The sequence below is a fragment of the Echinops telfairi genome, unplaced genomic scaffold, assembly GCF_000313985.2.
Source record: "Echinops telfairi isolate 266 unplaced genomic scaffold, ASM31398v2 ScPeMD7_5;HRSCAF=22, whole genome shotgun sequence".
NCBI lineage: Eukaryota > Metazoa > Chordata > Mammalia > Afrosoricida > Tenrecidae > Echinops > Echinops telfairi.
This window is the reverse complement of record NW_022103901.1, coordinates 4,957,904-4,976,727: the sequence shown is the minus strand read 5'-3', so window position 1 is coordinate 4,976,727 and position 18,824 is coordinate 4,957,904. Positions and strand designations below refer to the sequence as shown.

The window sequence follows — 18,824 nt, the reverse complement described above, 5'->3', positions numbered from 1 at the left end:
AACAGACAGGAAACAGAACAAAACCCTGAGGCTCTTGCTTCAAACTCCGGAGATAAGGCATGCGTGGCATCTAGACAGTTCACAGCAATGGGACTGGGTCGAATCCGCCACAGACAAGACAACACGGTCACTGCACTCAAAGGCACAAGGCACTCCGCCCGGGACAGAACCACAGGACAGCTGACGAGTCACAGCAAAACCAATACGACAGCAACCCCGCCTGGGCCTCCACTCGCGTTCTCACCTCTACCCCTTCCACGGCAGGCTGAACCAAAAACGGAGACAAAAAGAACGTACAAAACAAAAAAAGGAAAGAAAAAAAAAAATCACAGCGTGAAAAAAAGGCAACGGAAACGTGGAGAAAGAAAAGGAAAGGAAATAGTCAAATGGTTCTTCAACATTGCACGTCAGAAACTGACTTCTGACAGGTTGCTCTCACCTCAAACTGACAGAATGGAGACAGGGAGCACCGCCCGCACTCTGACATGCCTTCCTGGGGACGGGAGGAAAAGCATCCTTTGTTTTGGTCTATCGATGGCATTTACAGAAAAGCGTCCCGGGGGCTCGGAACACGGTAAGGATCAGAGGTAGACAAGACAGCACAGACAGTTATCAGAGAACACAGTCATTAGCAGAGGCCCTGCGGGTGGCACGTCTGTCTCGGGGGGGGCGGGGGGCGGCGTTCCTTCCCTAAAGGAAATGAGGACTGGGGCTTTCAGGAACTCGCGGGCCAGAGGCTCCGAGACCTGGTTGAGGATGGATGTGTTCGAGCAGCGGTGTTGGGGGAGAGAATAATCCAAGCTTTGTGTGTGCGGTGCTAAGATGCTGTTTTTCACAATGCCGAGCTAACGTTCCCTGCTCCTCAAGTTGAGGGTGCAGGTGCTTGGCCTCCAGCTTCAGCTGCTCGGGCAGAAGCTTATTCATGAGGAGGATGAAACGTCCCAGGGACACCTGGCGACTTGCCAATGTAGTCCCCTTCCAAAGTGCCCCCACCTACCCCATTCCCCAAAACCCTGCTCAAGGAGTGGTCGTCATCCTTGAGGGGCTTTCTGGTCCAACGGAAGGGCACTCACCTACCCACTAGGGTCTTTGGTGCTTACTCTAGAACGGATTATGTTTCAGAGAACTCTGTTTACTGTAAGAACCAAGGTAAAACATGAATACCATTGAGATGGCTGGGAGGGGTTGCCGCACATTGGGACAGGTGTCCTTCCCTGGCTCCCAAGACTGAGTGTGGCTTTAATACACTCTGCTTTCACCTGGAGAGGCTCCCTGACAATTCTCCATGAGCATGGATCTCCCTTCAGAGAGTACGTGGTGGCAGTTACCCTTAAAAAAGCTGAAAATCCTGGTTCCATTCTGCTTTGTGGACCATTTATAAAAGTGGCAGGGATTATAACTGCCAAAACAAAGAATAAAGGCCCAAAAAGGAAATGGGGGAGGGGGTGAAAATGAGTTGGGAGAGCCCAGCATCCAGCAAAGGGGTGCAAGAGCACAGAGCCACATGAGTGGTGCTCCAACACGCTCTCTCGAGGTGTCGCGCCAGGCGTGGCTGCCAGCGTGTCCACCAGGGGTGGCAGAGCTCAGGGAGAGCCTGGGCCCACTGGCAGATGGGCATCCATGGGAAGTCTGAAACAGACATTAGGGCCTGCGACAGCAGACAGCATTGGTCTCGGAGGCCCAATTTTTCATAAAAGTGCTGTCAGAAGCACGATTTGTTTAACTTTCGGCACATGAAGGGGCCGGGGCTGCAGCCTGGAGGACGTACGTGCCGAGGAGCTGAGGTTTCCTGGTACAGCATGCTCCCAGGACGCTCCCATGAGGCCTAGCAAGCCTCTAGTAGGTGCTGTTGGGCGCAGATAATAAGATACAGAGGCTTGCTGGCCACTCTGGGAAGAAAAGCAACGGCACCAGGAGCTGAGGAAGGCGCACCCCCACGCAAGCTGTGGCTACAGCCTCAAGCAGTCTCAGAAATACACTGGAAAGCACAATCAACAAATCTGAAGTGAGGATGCGGCAAGCTTCCCAGAAGTCTTGTACGTGGACACGCATCATCAGATCCAAGGAAAAGCAATGTTTACAATTGAGAGAAAGAGAAGCAAGACCTCATACAGATAAACTCGTTCGACCGTCTGTGTGGGCTGTAACTGCTTCAAACTCAAGTGCGGACCGGTGCTGTGGTTAAACGCACCAATGAGCAGGGACCCTGCTCTAGCATGCACGGCACGGCTGCCCCTCCCCCAGACAAACGAGCCACTCACGTTTCCGTCGCTCCTCTGGCCCCCTTTGTGGGTGATGACCACCACTTCCATCCACTTGCGCAGATGTTGCTGTCAGAAAAGCACACCCATTCACTCCCGTCAAAACTGGTGTGAGAACCCGGGGGTCCCTATCCCGCCTGCTAGTGACGGGAGGTGCTGGCACTGGCTTGTGTTCTCTTCAACACGAGACTGAACTGCCCGGCAGAGAGCTTTCCAGGAACCTGGTCCTGCCCTCTCACTGCTGCCTCCCCCTGTCACAACTCCTCCCCGAGAGCAGCCCCAGGGCAGACATCATGGTGGCAGCGCTCCTCACGGTGAGAGCCTCCCTGGGGAGGGTGGTGTGTGTACACGTGTGTGCAGCTATGCGATGGGTGGCTGGAGTGACAGGAACCAGCTTGAGTGGGGGCTCCTGCTGGGGACTTGAGTCAAACACACAGCAGGAGAGAGGAAAGGGCAAGGCCTGGAGCCAGAAGCAGCAAGGCGGCCCGTGGCTGAGGAGTGCACAGCACGTTGGGACCTGGTTTGAGTAAGCACCCACCGCCATAGTAGACGGTGTCAAAACGTGCATTCTGAGGGGCTCTGGTTAAGGGCACCTCCACCTCCCTTTGCTCTGTCCATACAGATTGGTGGACATGTATTGGGGCGGGGAGCACTTCAAAAGGTTCATGGAAAATAGAATGAAAAAGCTAACAGGATGCTCCCATGAACTTTGGAAGACTCCATCTGTGTAAGAACATCTTGGAAGCATATGTAGGAATATGACCCCTTCATGGAAGTCACCGCCAAGCAGGACCTTGTAAAATGTCTAATGAATCAGACGAAAAACCAAATGCAGACGGAAGTCAATAGTGAAAATCCTCCTCCATCAAGTTAGACGTCAAAGCTAAAACATCATCAAATCGGTCTTCTTGGATATTTTGTCCCTGGTCATCTAAAACCCTCAGAGAGATACAGAGGGTTTGCTCAAGGTGGTCTAGAAAGAGGGGCCACACCTCTGTTTTGTGGAAAGAAGTGCCAAGTGGTTAAAAGGTAAAAAAACAAAACAAAAACCTTTAGAGGACAACTTGGCCCTATAGCCAAGGGGAGATATGTGTGCATTCTTGCTGATCCAGAAACTCTGCCTCTAAAAAAGTGTTTGCCACGGGCTACCATCAAGGCTTTTCGCTGCACCACTGCCTGTAACTGCAGGACGTGCTCATCAATGGGGAAGAGGTCACATGATGGAAGCGAAGGCCTTCTGAAGCGACACCGGGCAGCCAGAGAGAGAGTGACAAAAGGCTTCACGCTCTGATCGGAAATCATCTCCAAGATGTGTTGCGAAGCGAAGAAAAGAATTGTGTGTGAGGCGGCCTCCTTTCCTCGAGGGGAAAGAGACACAGCGTCCTGTTCCACACGCAGACATCCCTACAGGAGGCCCAGGCCTCTGTCAACACTGCTGCTGGCCTCTGGGAAGGAGAAGCGCGGCTGAGGGCAGGGGCAGGAGGAAGGTACTGCTGCATGATCTGCACAGTTTATACAGTTCACATTTCAAACCACGTGACTGCACCATTTACTCAAAAGCATCATTTCATTTCAAAGCTTGCTATGGAATAAGTTTAAATGCATTTGGCTTACCATCATCTGGTCACAAAATTTATCATTAAAGGAATTTGGGAAGAGCCTCGTGACCGAGGTCAGGCGGTTCACAACATTCAACGTCAAGCTTCGATAATCTCCCAGCATCATCAACAAAGGTCTCATGTGTGTGTGAATCTGATCTACTTCTATTGTTGCACCTTCTAAAAACTATTGAGAGAGAGAGGTTACAAAGACAAATTCAGACAACAGCAAATTCTTCATGACAGTCTCACATTCAACTCTTGCCGCGAGTCTTTCTCTTGGGAACATGAGCTTATTAACCACAAATATTTTGGAAATTCATGAGGAATTAAGGAAGACCTGTCTTCACTGTTCTGAAAGTTTAAGAGGTTCAGAAGGCCTGAGAGACAGGTGGAGACACCACATTCTTCTGTGAGGCCAACCCCGCTCTCACGTCCACTCACCTTTCTCATGCAGGCTTCCCCGGCCTCCTGGAGCTCGCTGTTGGTGGAGTTGAGGGCTTTGAAGAGGGCGGCGATGATCTTCTCTCTGGACTGAGGGAGGTAGTTGCAGGCGGCAAGGGCATCTTGAGAAAGAAGGAGCAACACCATCCTCTCTCAAGACCACGGCCAACCAGCAGAAGGGAGACTCCCTCCCCTCCCCCTCTTCCTATCTGGCCCCGAGAGAGACTATGACCCATGGCTCTCTAAGACAGAAGTCAAACATGCCCTGGCAGCCAGTCCAGGCTGCAGGCCTGGAGGGCAGAGGAGGAGCAGGGTGGGCACCATTGACAGCCTGCCTACTAGTGCTGAACATGGCCGACCTACGGGACTAGGTGGCCGAGTGCCCAAAGGGTGCTTCTCCAGGACCAAGCCACCTCCCGACTTCGAGGATTAAAGGCTTTAAGCCTTTGAAAATGCAAATATTCTTGGGAAAAGGAGCTTAGTCCTATCTGTTAAGAGTAGTGTCCATATAAGCAAACAAGAATGAGACATGAGAGCAGCCGAAAGACAGGAGGCCCAACAGAAGTAAGGACACCGAGTACACCTTCATAAACCTTCTCACATTGAAGCCTGCCATTATCCCCAACAGCCCTTCACCCCACCCCTTTTCCAAGCTAGGTTTCAGTGTATCCTCGGCTTCAGACCTTGAATTCAAAGAAAATCCTGGCGGATGTTTAGGGGAATGCATAAACAGGCCAAGTCCACTAAAAATGCTTCTGTTGAGTGTACGGTTATACTCTTTCACCACCACCCCCAAACAGACCATTTCTTGGGTACACTGGTCAGTCAGTACCCATCTAGTGCATTTTCCTAAGCTTGTCCAATTCCGATAACTGATGTCCTTGAATAAGACCCAGGCCACCTGAATGCTTTCTGAACCATTCAATAGTCTATACAAGCAGACCCCAACAATACTGCTGGCTGCATTCCAGACCACGGCAACAAAGCAAACATCCAGTCAAACCAGGCACACGTGTTCTGGTTTCGCAGGGCTGATGGGACTGATGTTTGCACGATACTGTAGTCCATGACACAAGCAACAGCATTAGGAAGAAGAGTTTGAAACATTTCTCTGGTTAATCAAAATGGGGCACAGAGGCAGGAGGTGAGATGCTGGAAAAACGGCAATGACGAGCTTGCAATGGAGTCACAGGTCGGTCTCCCATGTGGGGAGGGAGTGCTAGTTGAGTCCCATAAAGGGAGGCACAAGGGAAGGAGGTGTGCCTGTAAAGGCTGTGGGGCACCTCATGTACCCCCGAATAATCCAATTCTGATGAAAAGCCTGGCATGCCAAGTCTCTCAAACCAAACATCTGATTCATCAGAGACTCTGACAACCATAAGGTAATCATTTACTCCAGGGTAAAATCCAGAGTTTAGAATAGTATAAAAAAACCATTCAAATCCAGGATACTTTCAACCCACTGACATCTCATTCCCACTTAGCAATCTGATACATACAATCATAATTTGGGGGATTCTATCTTACAAAGGCTGCAAAGAGCCAGAAAGACCATGACAACACACTCCACTGTCCCTCCTACTTACGTGCAGGCCCTGGACCACGCCGCCTTCAGGCCTGTGTTTACTTACTTAAGGCTGCAATGCGCAAAGGGACCAGCGACGGAAGGCTCTTGTAACAAGGTAGCTTGGTCAGGGCTGAATCTTCGGCCTCACACAAGTTCAACAACTGTGAAGGGAAGACCAGCACGCCAGTCCATTCAGTCCATTCATGACTCACAGGGCAGAGCAGAGGGCAGAGCAGGGCCATCTCACACACACTCCCCAACACAACAACTTTCTAAGAGCCAGCAGGGAATCCAGTATTCTCAACAAATGACAGATTGAACTAAAAATCCTCCAAAATTTGAGGAGGGGACTATGTATGCTTCCCTTTGCAAGCGCCGATCAGTCGCCACAGCAGTGAGATGAGGTTGCACATGGGTTCTCACCCACCCTGAAGCTGGCACGTTTCTCCTGGAAGCAAAGGGGTCCTGTCTCTTTTTGCCTGCTTCCAGATATCACCGCCATCCAATTTTAAAAGGTCGGGTATGTGCTATCACCCAGATGTGTCGGAATTTAGTCCGTCCTCAGCAGTCTGTTTCCTGCCCCTGGATTGAGCATCCATCGTGACCAGATTCTAGTCTTGGGTTTAGCAGGGGTCTTTCTGCACAGGTGATGCACACGCCTGTGCCATGGGCAAAGGGAAGCTGTCCTTCTAACCCCAGGGGCTCTCCTGGAACATCCTGTCGAGCCTTCAGGAAACAGGGCTCCCCATGCCCAAGGAGCAACAAGGAGCAACCTGGGAATCCAGGCTCCGGGTGGGGTGGGGCGGGGATCTCAAAGGATGTGTATCCGCATGAGTTTTGCCCCTATGTCCCCAGGATTTCCACTGATAAAAACATCACGTTGGGACTGAGCATCAGGGCCCATTGTGAATTCTAAGAATTAATGTTTAACAATTAGAACTCTATCTACAGGTTTGATTTTTGTCTTGCTTATCACCCAGTGGTGTAGTGGTTACACAACACTGGGCTACTAACAAGGTCAGTGGTTTGATGCCACCAGCCCACTCTGCAGGAGAAAGACGAGGCTGTGCACTTCATCAAGATCTACAGTCTTAGAAGCCCCATGGAGTAGTTCTCCTCAGTCCTGCTGGGTCCATGTGAGTCCTAATGTCACCTCACAGTGGAACCCACTAGCGCCACATTTACAGTGGCCAGTGTCTAAGAAACGACATTTGCTGCAGTCTGTCTCTTGTCAAATCTGCCGAACAAGAACCCGACAGGTCAGCGAGCTGAGACTTGGCTCCCCCGGGGGAGGCGCTGGCTGTGTAATAGATCCCGGGCCTGTGTCCTCATCGGCCACAGGAGATTGAACGTCGTGTGCTGTCAGAGCTGAAGGGGTTATTGCCACAGCACAGAGAGCACCAAAGTGCAAAAGTTAAGTTGACACACTGGCACTTGTGACTTGCAGTCGTATTCTGGGCATCAGCTGACACAGGAGTGCCTACCGTGCACGAGTGGAATCCAGTGTCTACAACACAATGCTACAGCCCTAGCAGAGTCCCAAGGAGTCAGAAATCACCACATAGCATGGAGCTCCTGAGTCATGGGACCCTCCCGCTGGCTGGCCAGTGCTGGCTCAGAGGGGTGGGCCGTGAGAGGAGAGGCTACCTGTAGTCAGTGCCTGTGCCTTCTCGGACACAGGCAGGCATGCATCACCACCACGCGTGACACTCCACGCCCCCTACCTCTGTGTAGAACACCTTGTGCTCCACCACGTTCAGGTCCATCGTGAAGAGCCTGGGCTGCAGCGTGGTGCAGAAGGTGTTCCCCTCCATCAGGCCGATCTGCGCATTGGCAGGCTGGTGCCTGAGCAGATGCTTCTTGGGAGGGACCATGTCTTGGAGGACCTGGAGAAGCAAGTCGGGAGGGTCACTCACAGGTGCTCCTCGAAGGGCAACCGAAGCGTCCAGACAGGAACCACCCCGTTTCAAATCCCTGGTGCAGGTGACAGTCTCACCTCCTTGTGGGGCTCCATGATCACCGTCACACTCTTCCCAGTGACCTGGGCCAACACCTGCAGCGAGTGCATGGCCTGCTTCCTCACAGTGGAGTTTGGGGAAGTGACTTCTCGGACCAAATCGTGTGTCACATGGTGGAAGGACTTTTCCTGAGCTGCCAGGATCTCTTCGGCTCGCTCCTCGTCTTTTAAGGGTGCCGCACACCTCATCAGGAGCTGCTCCAGGGTGGTCTTCGCCATGGCAACAGCACCGTTGGAAACCTGACAGTTAAGGACCAGGTGAAAGTTAGTTGGCAGGTGTTCCATGCAGCCCACATCGGGATCTGTGAGCATGCTGGCTCCGGGCCACGGCCCTCACATGATTGGATTTAACAAAGTGGCTTCACAAAGCCCCCTTGATGCTTCAGTAAATAAATCACCCTCTTACAGGGAACTTGCCTGATACTCAGAAAGCAAATGGGGACTTCAACTTGAGCCTTGGGGTCTGAGGGGTGCAAGTGATTCACATGCTCAGGTATAGGCCAAGAGGTCGGTGGTGTGAATCCACCTCCCAAAAATTTGAAAACGTTTACAAAGCAGAACACGCTGTCGGCACGCCTAGTCACAGTGTGTCCAGATTGGCATGTGACCGTTTCGTGTGCAAGCAATTAAGGGGCTGTCCCCAGTACGTTCTCCTGGTACCATTTCTACCCACATGCAAGTGCAGGTGGGTGAGGAAGCCACAGCTATGCGAGGCGGCAGCAAGCCCATTATAGGGCTTCTCTGCTGTCAGGAAACGGGGCAGACACGCGAGTGAGCGTCTTGAAAAGGGCACATTCAGGTTGGGAGGTATGGTGAGGGGAAAGAAGCTCAAACGCTCTTCCAGCAAAAACCAGTTACATAGCGCACGTTCAAGAGATCACGATTAGGCCATGCAGGTGACCGACCACTCGCATGACTTCACTAACTCTTTGAATAAGCCGTTTTCCTCACACAAACCCCAGCACAGAGGCTCAAAGGCCTGGGTGCCGTGCCAGCACTCAACGCTGTGCCGCCTGTCACCTACCTCGCCAGTCAGGTCCATCATGACAAAGAGCAGCGCTTTGAGGAAGGTCTGCTGGTTCTGCAGCACCCACGTGAGCGGCAGCCGCTCCATGAGGAACTTGATGGACACCACGCCGCCCAGCTTGGCGTACCAGGCCTGCTCGTAGCAGCAGGCACACAGGCGCTCCACGATGTAGGAGAAGAGGGGCAGCTGGCACGCCTGGGGGACACAGGCAACAGACTGCCGTGCGCCGATGGGGACACCCACCGCACACCCCCAGAAGGAGCAGCCCGCGGGTAGTCTTACCCTCTCCTTGGAGCCCAGGATGATGCTGGCGACGTCAAATATCACGGCTAGGGCCACCTCCCCGATTTTGCATAGTTCCTTCTCTTCGTAGGCCATGCAAATAGCGATGGCGTCGATGAGAACCAGGGGGTCCATGCCTTTGGACCCGTTTTCCTCGCTATGAAACATGGCCGTGCTGGGCTGGCTGCCCACCTGGTAGCAGGGCAGCAAGAAGGGGCCTGAAGGAGAAGTGGTGGAATGAGAGGGTGGGCATGGACCTCACTCACACGATAGCCTGGACCTCAACCCACCTGACTCTGTTTCTGAGGTCAAGGCCTTCATAAGGGCCCAAACCAGTCCTGACCGACCTTTGACAGACTGCAGCTACTGCAAACTGAGTAGCTGGTGTGCAATGATGCTACGTTTTATGAGCGCTTCCCATTTAACCCCGTCTTACTCTTGGATATTCTCAGTCAGCACTGAGAACTGTCATCTGCTAGAAACGGGAACCGTGAAAGAGGGTGAAAGAGGGCTCCTGTGAGCAAACACCACTCAGCGGGCCCACCGGCAAAGCAGAGTCACAAGGACACGTGCGGACTCTGGCAGAGGAAACAATGGCTTGCTGGCTCACGAGGACCCAGCACCAGGTAGCTGGGGAGCCGCTCAGTCTGGCTGGCAAGCCACTGCTACCGCAGAAGGAGCATGGAGACGCAACCCAGGTTAAAGAGCATACTGGTGAGTGTTCAAGCCCAGAGTCTGCTTCTTTGAAGAAAAGCACAATTCCTGATCCCCATAGAGAAGTCGCACAATCCCAACTCTGCCAAACAGCCCCCCTGTACTCACCACACTGCTGGGCCACAGCCACCATAGTGTAGTGGCGGATCAGGCTGGCTACAAATGGCAGGGCACTGGGCCGGAGGTCCTTGATGACAGCAGACATGAAGGCCCCAGTCAGAGCCTGCTCAAAGGTTTTCCGGGCCGGAGTGTCTTGTGCTTTATACCGATGGGAAATGATGACACTGGGTATGGTCTTTTCTGTAAAGCTGGAAGACAGAAAAGTCCAATCCACCATCGTAACCCGAAACCATGACTTATCATTTATATATTTTTCAACCTGCCTACTTCTCCATTGTCTAGACCAGCCCGAGCCAGTTAATGTCTCTGCTTTAATTTCAGCAAGACCTAGTGTCGGACATGACATTTGCAGCCAGTGGTTCAAGAGCCCAAATTGCTTCTGACCCACATGAGCTCAGGCAAGGACGCACACCGGTGAAGTCTGGAACAGCTGCACCTTCAACACTCTTACTAGTGAGTGTCAATGCTGAGAAAGTTGATGTATGATTTTGGTCTTCTAAGATTAAAGAAGCCAAGCCTCACAGAGTAATTCAAACTCCCTTTCAAACGTGTCCGAAAAGAGCTATGACTTAAAGGTAACTCGATGAAGGGTGGACACTGAAAACCACACCGAGGTCCCAGACTCAAATGGGCCTAAGAAGGAAACTGAAAGCATTTCCCAACATCTCCCAGTCTCTCCCAGTTGGAGCCCTGGCGTGCGGCTCAGGATGCTCCAAGGAAGACCGGGTGGCTCTGCTCCTTCAAGACGTACAGCCTCTGAGCCCCTACCTGGGGTCACTAGGAGTCAGAATCCACTCAGTGGCAGTGGGCTTTGGATTTGGGGGTTTAGTACATGAGGCCAGAGTCGCTGGGGGTGCTTGGCAGCTAACCGAAGGGTTGGAGGTATGAGTCTACCTGGAGGCACCTTGGAGGGAAGTGACTTGCTTCTGAAAACCAGCCACTGAGAGTCTGGAGCACAGCTCCCTTCCGCTGCACGCGGGGTCACCCGCAATGAGTCCTTTCTGCTCAGAGGGCCCTGGTTTTCATCACTGTGTCACCTGCTCAGAAAAGGGTCCCACCACCCTGCTGTCCCTGTCCCGAAGGTCTACTCTTCACAGCACATCCGCACTCATTCCTGAGTCACCCGGTCTCCACAGCTACGGCTCTCAGCTGGCCCATGTTTTCCTTCTCATCTGGTCTCCTCCACAGCCCAGCGGGTCTTTTGTTGTTAATGTTGTGGGGGTGGGGCACTTTTGACGATGTTCCCGGTCAGCTCCCTAGCCATCGCATTAGAATGTGTCTACGTGTACAATCCTTTGTATTTACTACTTGGGACTCAATGAGCAGTTGGTATCTACACTGTTTAAATTACTCTTTCTTTAGTTCTGGGGAGTTCAAGTATCACCTCTGCCTCCAGTCTCAACTGCAGACACCCTCAGAAGCACGTACTTGGGGTGGGCAAGGAGCTGGTAGAGGGCATGCTTGTTGTCCTCCAGGCTCATCATGGCCACCAGGAAGCACTTGATCACCTCCCAGGCCTGCCGCCGGTAGTAGGGCTCCGTGTTGGCACTTTTCAGGCAGTCCAGAGCAGTTTCAATGGCCTGCAACAAAGAGCAGAGGGCAAACACGGAAACTAGAGTTTTTAATGGCATTTCAGGATTTTGAGGTGCCGGTACTGAAAATATCTGCAGTACCTCCCCCGCCCTGTTGAGAGCAATGCAGAGCTTCCCCAGCAGAGGAGTCTCCAGGAGACACGTCTGAGAGCTAGGCTTACTGGCATGCAAAGAACACCACGTTCAGGCTACATGCACAAAGGAACTAAGTGCCTGTGTGCCACAGCTGCCCATGGGAGAGTACGGAAATTAAACAAACTCAGAAGGTCTCTTGTGGTAGAAAAGATTTTTCTACTGCAGGTGTGTGTGTGTGTGTGGGGGGGGGCTATCATCAATCTTCCATGGGCTGGATTCAAACAGAGACCACACCATCTACCCACGAGCATTCAGGCCCTAATGAGAGAGAAGAGCAAGGACTCTTCTACTGGCCACAGACTCCTAAGTCCTGACACGGCCCTCGGACACAGGGAGGGGAGTCCCCCGTCCACTCCTGAGCACGTCCCCAAAGCACCTGGTTTTCCGGAGCTCTTACTAGAAAGGTCGGCATTGTTTTCCTTTCCCCTCAAAAATCAGCACAGCTACGCACACATCCTCGTGCTCATTTTAGTCACTGCAATTAGGCATTTTCGGCGTGGGGGAGACTACAATAAAAACCCACGAACTCTTCCACAGCGAACCTATTAACCTTAATGTAAATTATATATACACCATGATCAAGTGGCATTTAGAAGTTCTGACTGAAACAATCAAGTAGGAAAGAGAAAAAGAAAAATGTATACAGATTGGAAACATAGTAAGAAAAGTAGAAAAATGAGGACCTAATGCCGGGGGTTTAAGTGGAGAGAAAATGTGTTGAGAATGATGAGGGCAACGAATGTATAAATGTGCTTTACGCAATTGATGTGTGTATGGATTGTGATAAGAGTTGTATGAGCCCCCAATAAAATGATTTAAAATTTTTTAAAAAATTGTAAAAAAAAGATAAGAAAAGTAGGTTCTGGGGGAATCTGGGGGAAGGGATAAGGGATGGTGTGGACGGACCATGGGACTTTGAATGACCCTGAAAGAGCTTGGGGGGCGGGGCTTCAAAGCCAAAGGGGAGGACTGAGTGACAACTCCTGGACCCAGCAGAACAGATGGAACTGGTTGAAGGGGCCAAGGTTCTTGAGGACAGCACCCCACTTGCCTCCTGGAGGTACTACAAAAGCCCCTCAGGAACCAGACTAAGACCCATAAATCTTGTTTTACTTTTGAGTTTGAAATTCCTCCTTAAAGACACAGCCTTATCCTAATATCACGCCAATTTCTAAACAGACGTTCACCTTCCTAACTGGCAATGGGCAGTGTTTCTTATGCAGCTCCCGGAGACTTCCAAACGTACCTTCTCCATTGGGAGCTGAAGGGAAGCTTTACAGTCAGAGAACTCCACGGTGATACTGGGCCCCTGGACTTCAGTCATCACATAGTGCAGCTTCTGGGACTCTTTCAACATCTTCCTGTTGCTGCCGCCGAACTTGCCGAGGACACGGTAGGCCACGTGCGAGATGCTGTCCGCAGGGTTGCGCAGCGTGCGCCAGAGGGCCTGGAAACCAACACGCTTTCACTGAGCCTCCTCCGGGGCACGTGGTGCGTTCACACGGCTAACCCACACTTCCCCAACAGGAAGTTCCAGTGTTCTAACTCTTGTCTTCCTAAGCCATGAACTTACTGAGGCTAACTGGTGAAGGCCTCGGAGAGAGGGCAACACTGCAAACCAGACACCCACTGAAAAGGTTGTCTTGGCATCTTTTCACAAGTCTGCACACTTCACAGAGTGGGGTCCCAGGTCCCAACCACTCTACAGCTTGCACGCACCAGGGCAGCCCGGCACTGTGGGGAGGACGGTAGCGCCAGCTGGTCTGATGACTGACCTGCATAAGCTCAGCGCGCACCGGCTGAATGTGGTCATAGAGGAAATCCGGCTGCAAGTTGTCCACACACAACTCCAGGGTCCTGAGGCCCTGGCTGACCAGGGTCTGCGAGCCATTGAGCGCTGACACCAAGGGGTCCATCAGCATGGGCAGGTAGGGCAGGAGCGAGCTCAGGCGCACGGGCACTGTGAGGCACAGCTCCACGAAGAGGTCCTTCATGTGCTGCTTGTGCAGGCCACTCTGCAGCATGTTCAGTCCTGCAGGGGAGGGGAGCGGGGGGCTTCAGCATGTCAGGGAGAGGATAAAGCCCAAGAACAACTCCAAGGAAGCAGGACACGCCTGTCAGCTGCATCTCACCCACAGGGTAACTGACGCCTTGCACCATCCAAGCAACTCTCAGGATGAGCCTAAGCCTGAACATGGATTCCCCAGTTACCACCCCATTGCCTGCCCCCTCCGCCCCCGCCAAGAGTCTCAGTCACTGCCCTAACCTTGGAGGAGGTTTGGAAGGAGAGGTAGGAACTCCTGATAGAGGAGGTCGTGGCTTCCTCCCCCAATGGAGCGGAACAGCGCCCGGAGCAACAGGAAGTAGTTGTAGGGCTCCTTGGCAGTCTGTGCGAGCTCCATCGAACTGTTCACAATCTTGTGCAGGTGAGGCTGCGTGAGGAGAGAGGACAGGTGATACACAAAACAGAACCACCACCTGCTGCTGCCCAGTGGATTCCGATGTGTCACACTTCCCACCCCCCGCCCCCACCCCCAGGACAGAGAAATGCCTCAGGGGGGCACGGCAGACTCTGACTCAGAGGCTCTCTAGGGGTTCTGAGGCTGAGGTTTGGGACAGGAACAGACTGCCACACCTGTCTCACAGGGAGCAGCTGGCCAGTGCAAGCGGCCAACCCTCCATTCCGCAGCCTGATGTGAGGCTCGGAGGGGAGGTCAGACAGCTGAGGGAGGAGCGCTATTAGCCAGCCAGGTGTGCGAGCAATACTCAGTCTTCCTCACTCTTTTGCATCACTTAGGTTTGGCTTGGTTTTGGTAATAGGGAGGGTGTGGCTCCTAAATGTTTAATTCGATTAAATCAATGTTTTTGCATTTAGAAAACAAAGGTCAGCGATGGCAAGAGGAGCCACTACCCACACTGTTCCTAATGCTGAAAGGTGGGTTGGCGGGGACAGGGGTTCAGCGTCAGTCGCTTAGAAACCCACAAAATGTCTTCCATGCTTGCCCTGTTGGCTGCAAATGTATGTTAACTCAAGGAGGTCTTTGAAAACACAGAACAACGTTTTGGATTCTGCTCAAAAGTGGAAACAAGATGAACCAACCCCAAAGCGCCACCCACCCCCGCCTCCCTCCACGGGAAGAACAGTCCCCTCGCAGGGGGGCTGCTGCTGTGAGCTGGAATTGGCTCAACAGTACCAGGCACCCGCGGGTGCCAGCGAGCTTTACCTTCAGCATCTGCTCGTTTTCCGCTGCAAAGAGGGAGACGGAGCCGAAGACCAACTTAAACAACTTGAGGTAAAGGTTGGAGAGCTCCACGTTGGAGCCCATTTCTGGCAAACGGTCAAGGAGATACTCCACTAGAATGGTCGCAAACAGAGCAGAGGTACTAGGATTTGCCAAGAAGGAATTGGCAACAATCTGTCAAGATAAGAAAGGCAGCGTCACCACAAGCCCTTCCCCAGAGCAACTGGAGACAAAGACGTGAGCTTGTCTGAAAACCTGACTTTAAACTGGGTCCTGACCCACCAAGCTACCCACCGCACTTGGGGGCAATGAACGTTTACTGAGCACCAAGGGGAGCATTTGTTTCATGTGCTTATTAACCCAGTACATCATCCTAGCGCCTGTATTTCACACACCATTTCTCCTGCCCGAAGACGCCTCATGATCTTCTGAATTCTGTTTTGAACAGTGCTTACATCTTGCTCTACAAATATCTCCACAAGTACATGGCACACAGTGGCTCTCATGTGAGACGTCCTGTTAACATTCAGAAGGTAAGGACGCGTTCTACCTGAAGGGCGTAGTTTTTCGAGATCCTTTCCACCATATAAGGGACTGTGGTTTGAAAGATCTCTTTGAACGTCAAGGGGTTCATCATGGTGAACACGCCGGCAAAGTGTTCCAGAACTTCCTTCTCTTCCTTCATTCTAACCGTCTGGCAGTTTGCAACGCGAATGTATGTCTGTCCATTGCCTGCAATCTGGACCTGCCGGAGGAAGAGGGGAGAACACACCGCTATCTACAGCAAACTTCTCTGGAAAACTTCCACAACATAATGTCAGTCCCATATGCAAAATGGCACTTGAGTTAGATAATACATATCCCTGCCCACCCCAACACTCTCCAGTCTCTCAGAACTGACTAAATGTCAAAGGCTTTTGTTCTTCATAATTCTTCCAAGGGTTGAAAAAACAACTTCTATATGTTGTTTGGAACAAGTTTTCAACCTTAAACATCTTAACTCCTTGTATTCCATTTATATCACACCTCTTTTTCCTGAAACTACAAACTCTCTCTTTAAACAAGAACAGAAGAAAACCTGGGCACCCAGCACTGGGCCACTTCTCTAAGTCAGAGGAGAGCCAGTCTCGCCAGACCCATCTCTTCACTCAAAAAACCAACCTCATGGACATCAAGCAGACTGATTCAGAGGGACCCTGTAAGGCAACTGCCCCTCTGGATTTACAAAACTACATCTTTCCCGGTATAGACAGCCTCCTACTTCTCCAGCGGAATGGCTGGTGGGTTTGAGCTACTGACCTTGCAGTTGTAACAGCTCAGTGTGTAAACCCCGCTTCACCACCAGGGCTCCCATCCCACGAAGAGCATCTCTAACTCTGAGAGGCACTGCCTTACCTGATAGATGTCTAGCGCCTGCATTGCGTACTTCACGAGCTTTATGTAAATCTGAGTCTCTTTGGGCTGCAGCTGCTTGTTGGGAATGAACTGAGCTTCTGGAACAGAGATCACATATTAAACAAATGCAAACACAACTTGATCTGTTCTACTGGGAACGTGTGTCCAGTAATCAGAGAGCAGAATTACCACCAGGTGCTTTGCACGATGTTATCCCCCACGTGATGGTCTTGACGCCACAGACCAGGGTTTTCACCAGGCTTCGGCAGTCTGTGACTTGGAAGGTCTGTTTGTCTTCCTTGTCCTTTTCTCCTTGCTTCTCAAAGGGAGGCACTGGTGCGGGAGTCACAGGTGTAGCTGGGGTTGGAGGTGGGGGAGGGGGTGGGGCAGGGGTGGGCACAGGGGCCGGGGAGGGAGCTGGGCCAGGCGCAGCAGGGGCATTGGGCACCCCAGGCAGCGTGGCTTCCACGGCCCCAAGTTCCGACTGGGGTTTGCACTTCTTAAAAATGGCAGAGAGCTGGTAGCGAGCGATGGTGTGGAACTTGAGAACAAACACCTAGCATGAAGAGGAGGCAGAAGGTGAAGACCGAAGGTCCTCTCCTACAGGCCAGACAGCCGCTCCACACCTCACCTCCCAGAGACCCCCCCCCAGAACTCCCAACACTGCTGAGCACCTCTCCTCTGTGCCAGATGGAAGAGGAAAGTGGATCTTGTTTCCCACCAAGCAACACTCTCCCCGCTGTGCAGGATTAGAACATGGCTCACCAACACCAAGTGACTCCGAGGGGCAGAGCTGGGATTTGATCTCAGACTGTAGGACCCTCCACACCCACCCCCACCCCTACACCAATCTCTCTCCAGAAAGTCAGAGCTCATTGAGCATTTTGCTGCTGGGTCCCTGGGAAGTACTGCTTCCCATCACTTCCCAGAACAGTAGAAGAGTGCTTGTGTGCGATTTTACCTTTCCACCATCTGTGGGACAGGCACTGTGATCATCACTTGGAGAAACTGGCACAGAAAATTAAATTTCTCGTTTCAGGACACTAGGTCAGTTGGTGGGAGGAGCCAGGAGGCCTAACACCTACAGCTCACCAGTGGGGCCTGCCTCTTCACAAGCCTGCCAGTCAAGTGCAGAGTCAAATCCTCTTTCTTTGCAGATACGCCATTAATTTGTCTATTAGCTGAAATCTACCTATAATCTCAAAATCACTATTGCTGCACTTCCACGGTCACTCGCAAACTAGCCAGGCACAGAATAGTGGGTGCATCTCCAGCTGGACGGAGGTGGGGTGCTGGGGAGCCGGTACCTCGAGCATCCGCATCAGGACATCCCTCCCGTTGCCGCTCTCCTGCTCGCTCTTGGAGCGGATGCAGTCCACCAGGTTCAGGAGGAGTTTGCAGGACATGGTCTGGATGCTACTGGGCAGGGACTCGTCGTCGATGTTCTTGGCGAAGAGCTGAACCGCAAGGGAGAGGTCTCCGAGGGGCAGGTGCTGACGCACGTGGTGGACCAGGTCAGCCAGGGTGCTGTAGGCAAGGGGCCTATGGGCAGAAACCCGGCTAGTGTCACCACACACGCTCACCCCCAGGCCATCTCGACATTTGTATGTGGCTGTGTGGACACATTCTGTCCCAGACACCACCGCCGCGCGGCACAGCCATAGCTACACCGCGAGCGGTCTCAGTTTCCCAACATGACCTTCTCCAAACTACATGACTAAAAGGCTCAAGGCCTACCTTACTGCTTTAACCTGTTTCCTGTATTTGACTAACTTCACCTGTACCAGTGCTAAGAAATAATAGCCAGCTTGGTCACGCCTTAAACAGGTTTTGTTACTCAACAGTCAGCAGTTACTTCAATTGATACTCTGCATACTAAGATTGTCTTAAAGAAATGTTATGCATTGGGCTGCAATCCACATGGTCAGCGCTTTGAAACCACCAGCAGTTCCGAGGGAAAAAGACTGGGCTTTCTGCTCCAGTAAACAGTTAGTCTCGGACACCTGCGGGGGATCGCTGTGAGCCAGCACTGACTCAAAGGCAGTGAGTTGGTTACTGTGGAAATGAGTAGTCCACACACTAAATAATGAGGTGGCTTCAGAAAGTTCGTGGGAAAACTCCATGGTCTTTTAATTACATTTATCCACAAACTTTCTGAAGCCCCTTCATATGTGCACACCTGCCATGTGCCAGGCAAAAGGCTGGGCACCAAAATTACCACAATGAAAACATATTTAGAACATTTGGCATTGAAGCTTTACAGAAAGAAGACACACAAGCAGTGCTGGGAGTTACGTGAATCGGTAACTTGACATAACTCTGGGAGAAATGTGGAAAAGGCACTGTGAGAAAGTACAGTGGGTGTAGTACTCTTGGGATGCCAGGAGATAACACTAAAGATGAAACCCTACAGATAAGCAAGAGCCAGAG

General features: G+C 52.0%; 1 protein-coding gene across 5 annotated transcripts in view; it reads right to left on the bottom strand.

Moving 5' to 3' along the window:
• The window catches only part of LOC101661316 (transformation/transcription domain associated protein), a 74,366-nt gene that overhangs the window by 38,000 nt on the left and 17,542 nt on the right, over positions 1-18,824 (bottom strand). For 2 of the 5 annotated variants that reach the window (XM_045285939.1, XM_045285940.1), the window contains exons 13-32: positions 17,702-17,936; positions 16,584-16,950; positions 16,395-16,492; positions 15,550-15,744; positions 14,982-15,173; positions 14,024-14,189; positions 13,533-13,789; positions 13,004-13,204; positions 11,459-11,610; positions 10,019-10,218; positions 9,197-9,414; positions 8,912-9,109; positions 7,867-8,127; positions 7,595-7,756; positions 5,935-6,031; positions 4,304-4,425; positions 3,876-4,046; positions 2,262-2,330; positions 440-493; positions 245-265 (exon numbers count right to left, since the gene is read on the bottom strand). In XM_045285939.1, the coding sequence (XP_045141874.1) occupies positions 245-265; positions 440-493; positions 2,262-2,330; positions 3,876-4,046; positions 4,304-4,425; positions 5,935-6,031; positions 7,595-7,756; positions 7,867-8,127; positions 8,912-9,109; positions 9,197-9,414; positions 10,019-10,218; positions 11,459-11,610; positions 13,004-13,204; positions 13,533-13,789; positions 14,024-14,189; positions 14,982-15,173; positions 15,550-15,744; positions 16,395-16,492; positions 16,584-16,950; positions 17,702-17,936 (3,436 nt within the window). The remainder of the gene's footprint in view (positions 1-244; positions 266-439; positions 494-2,261; positions 2,331-3,875; positions 4,047-4,303; positions 4,426-5,934; positions 6,032-7,594; positions 7,757-7,866; positions 8,128-8,911; positions 9,110-9,196; positions 9,415-10,018; positions 10,219-11,458; positions 11,611-13,003; positions 13,205-13,532; positions 13,790-14,023; positions 14,190-14,981; positions 15,174-15,549; positions 15,745-16,394; positions 16,493-16,583; positions 16,951-17,701; positions 17,937-18,824) is intronic. The other 3 variants (XM_045285941.1, XM_004705557.2, XM_045285942.1) reach the window with 2 other exon arrangements.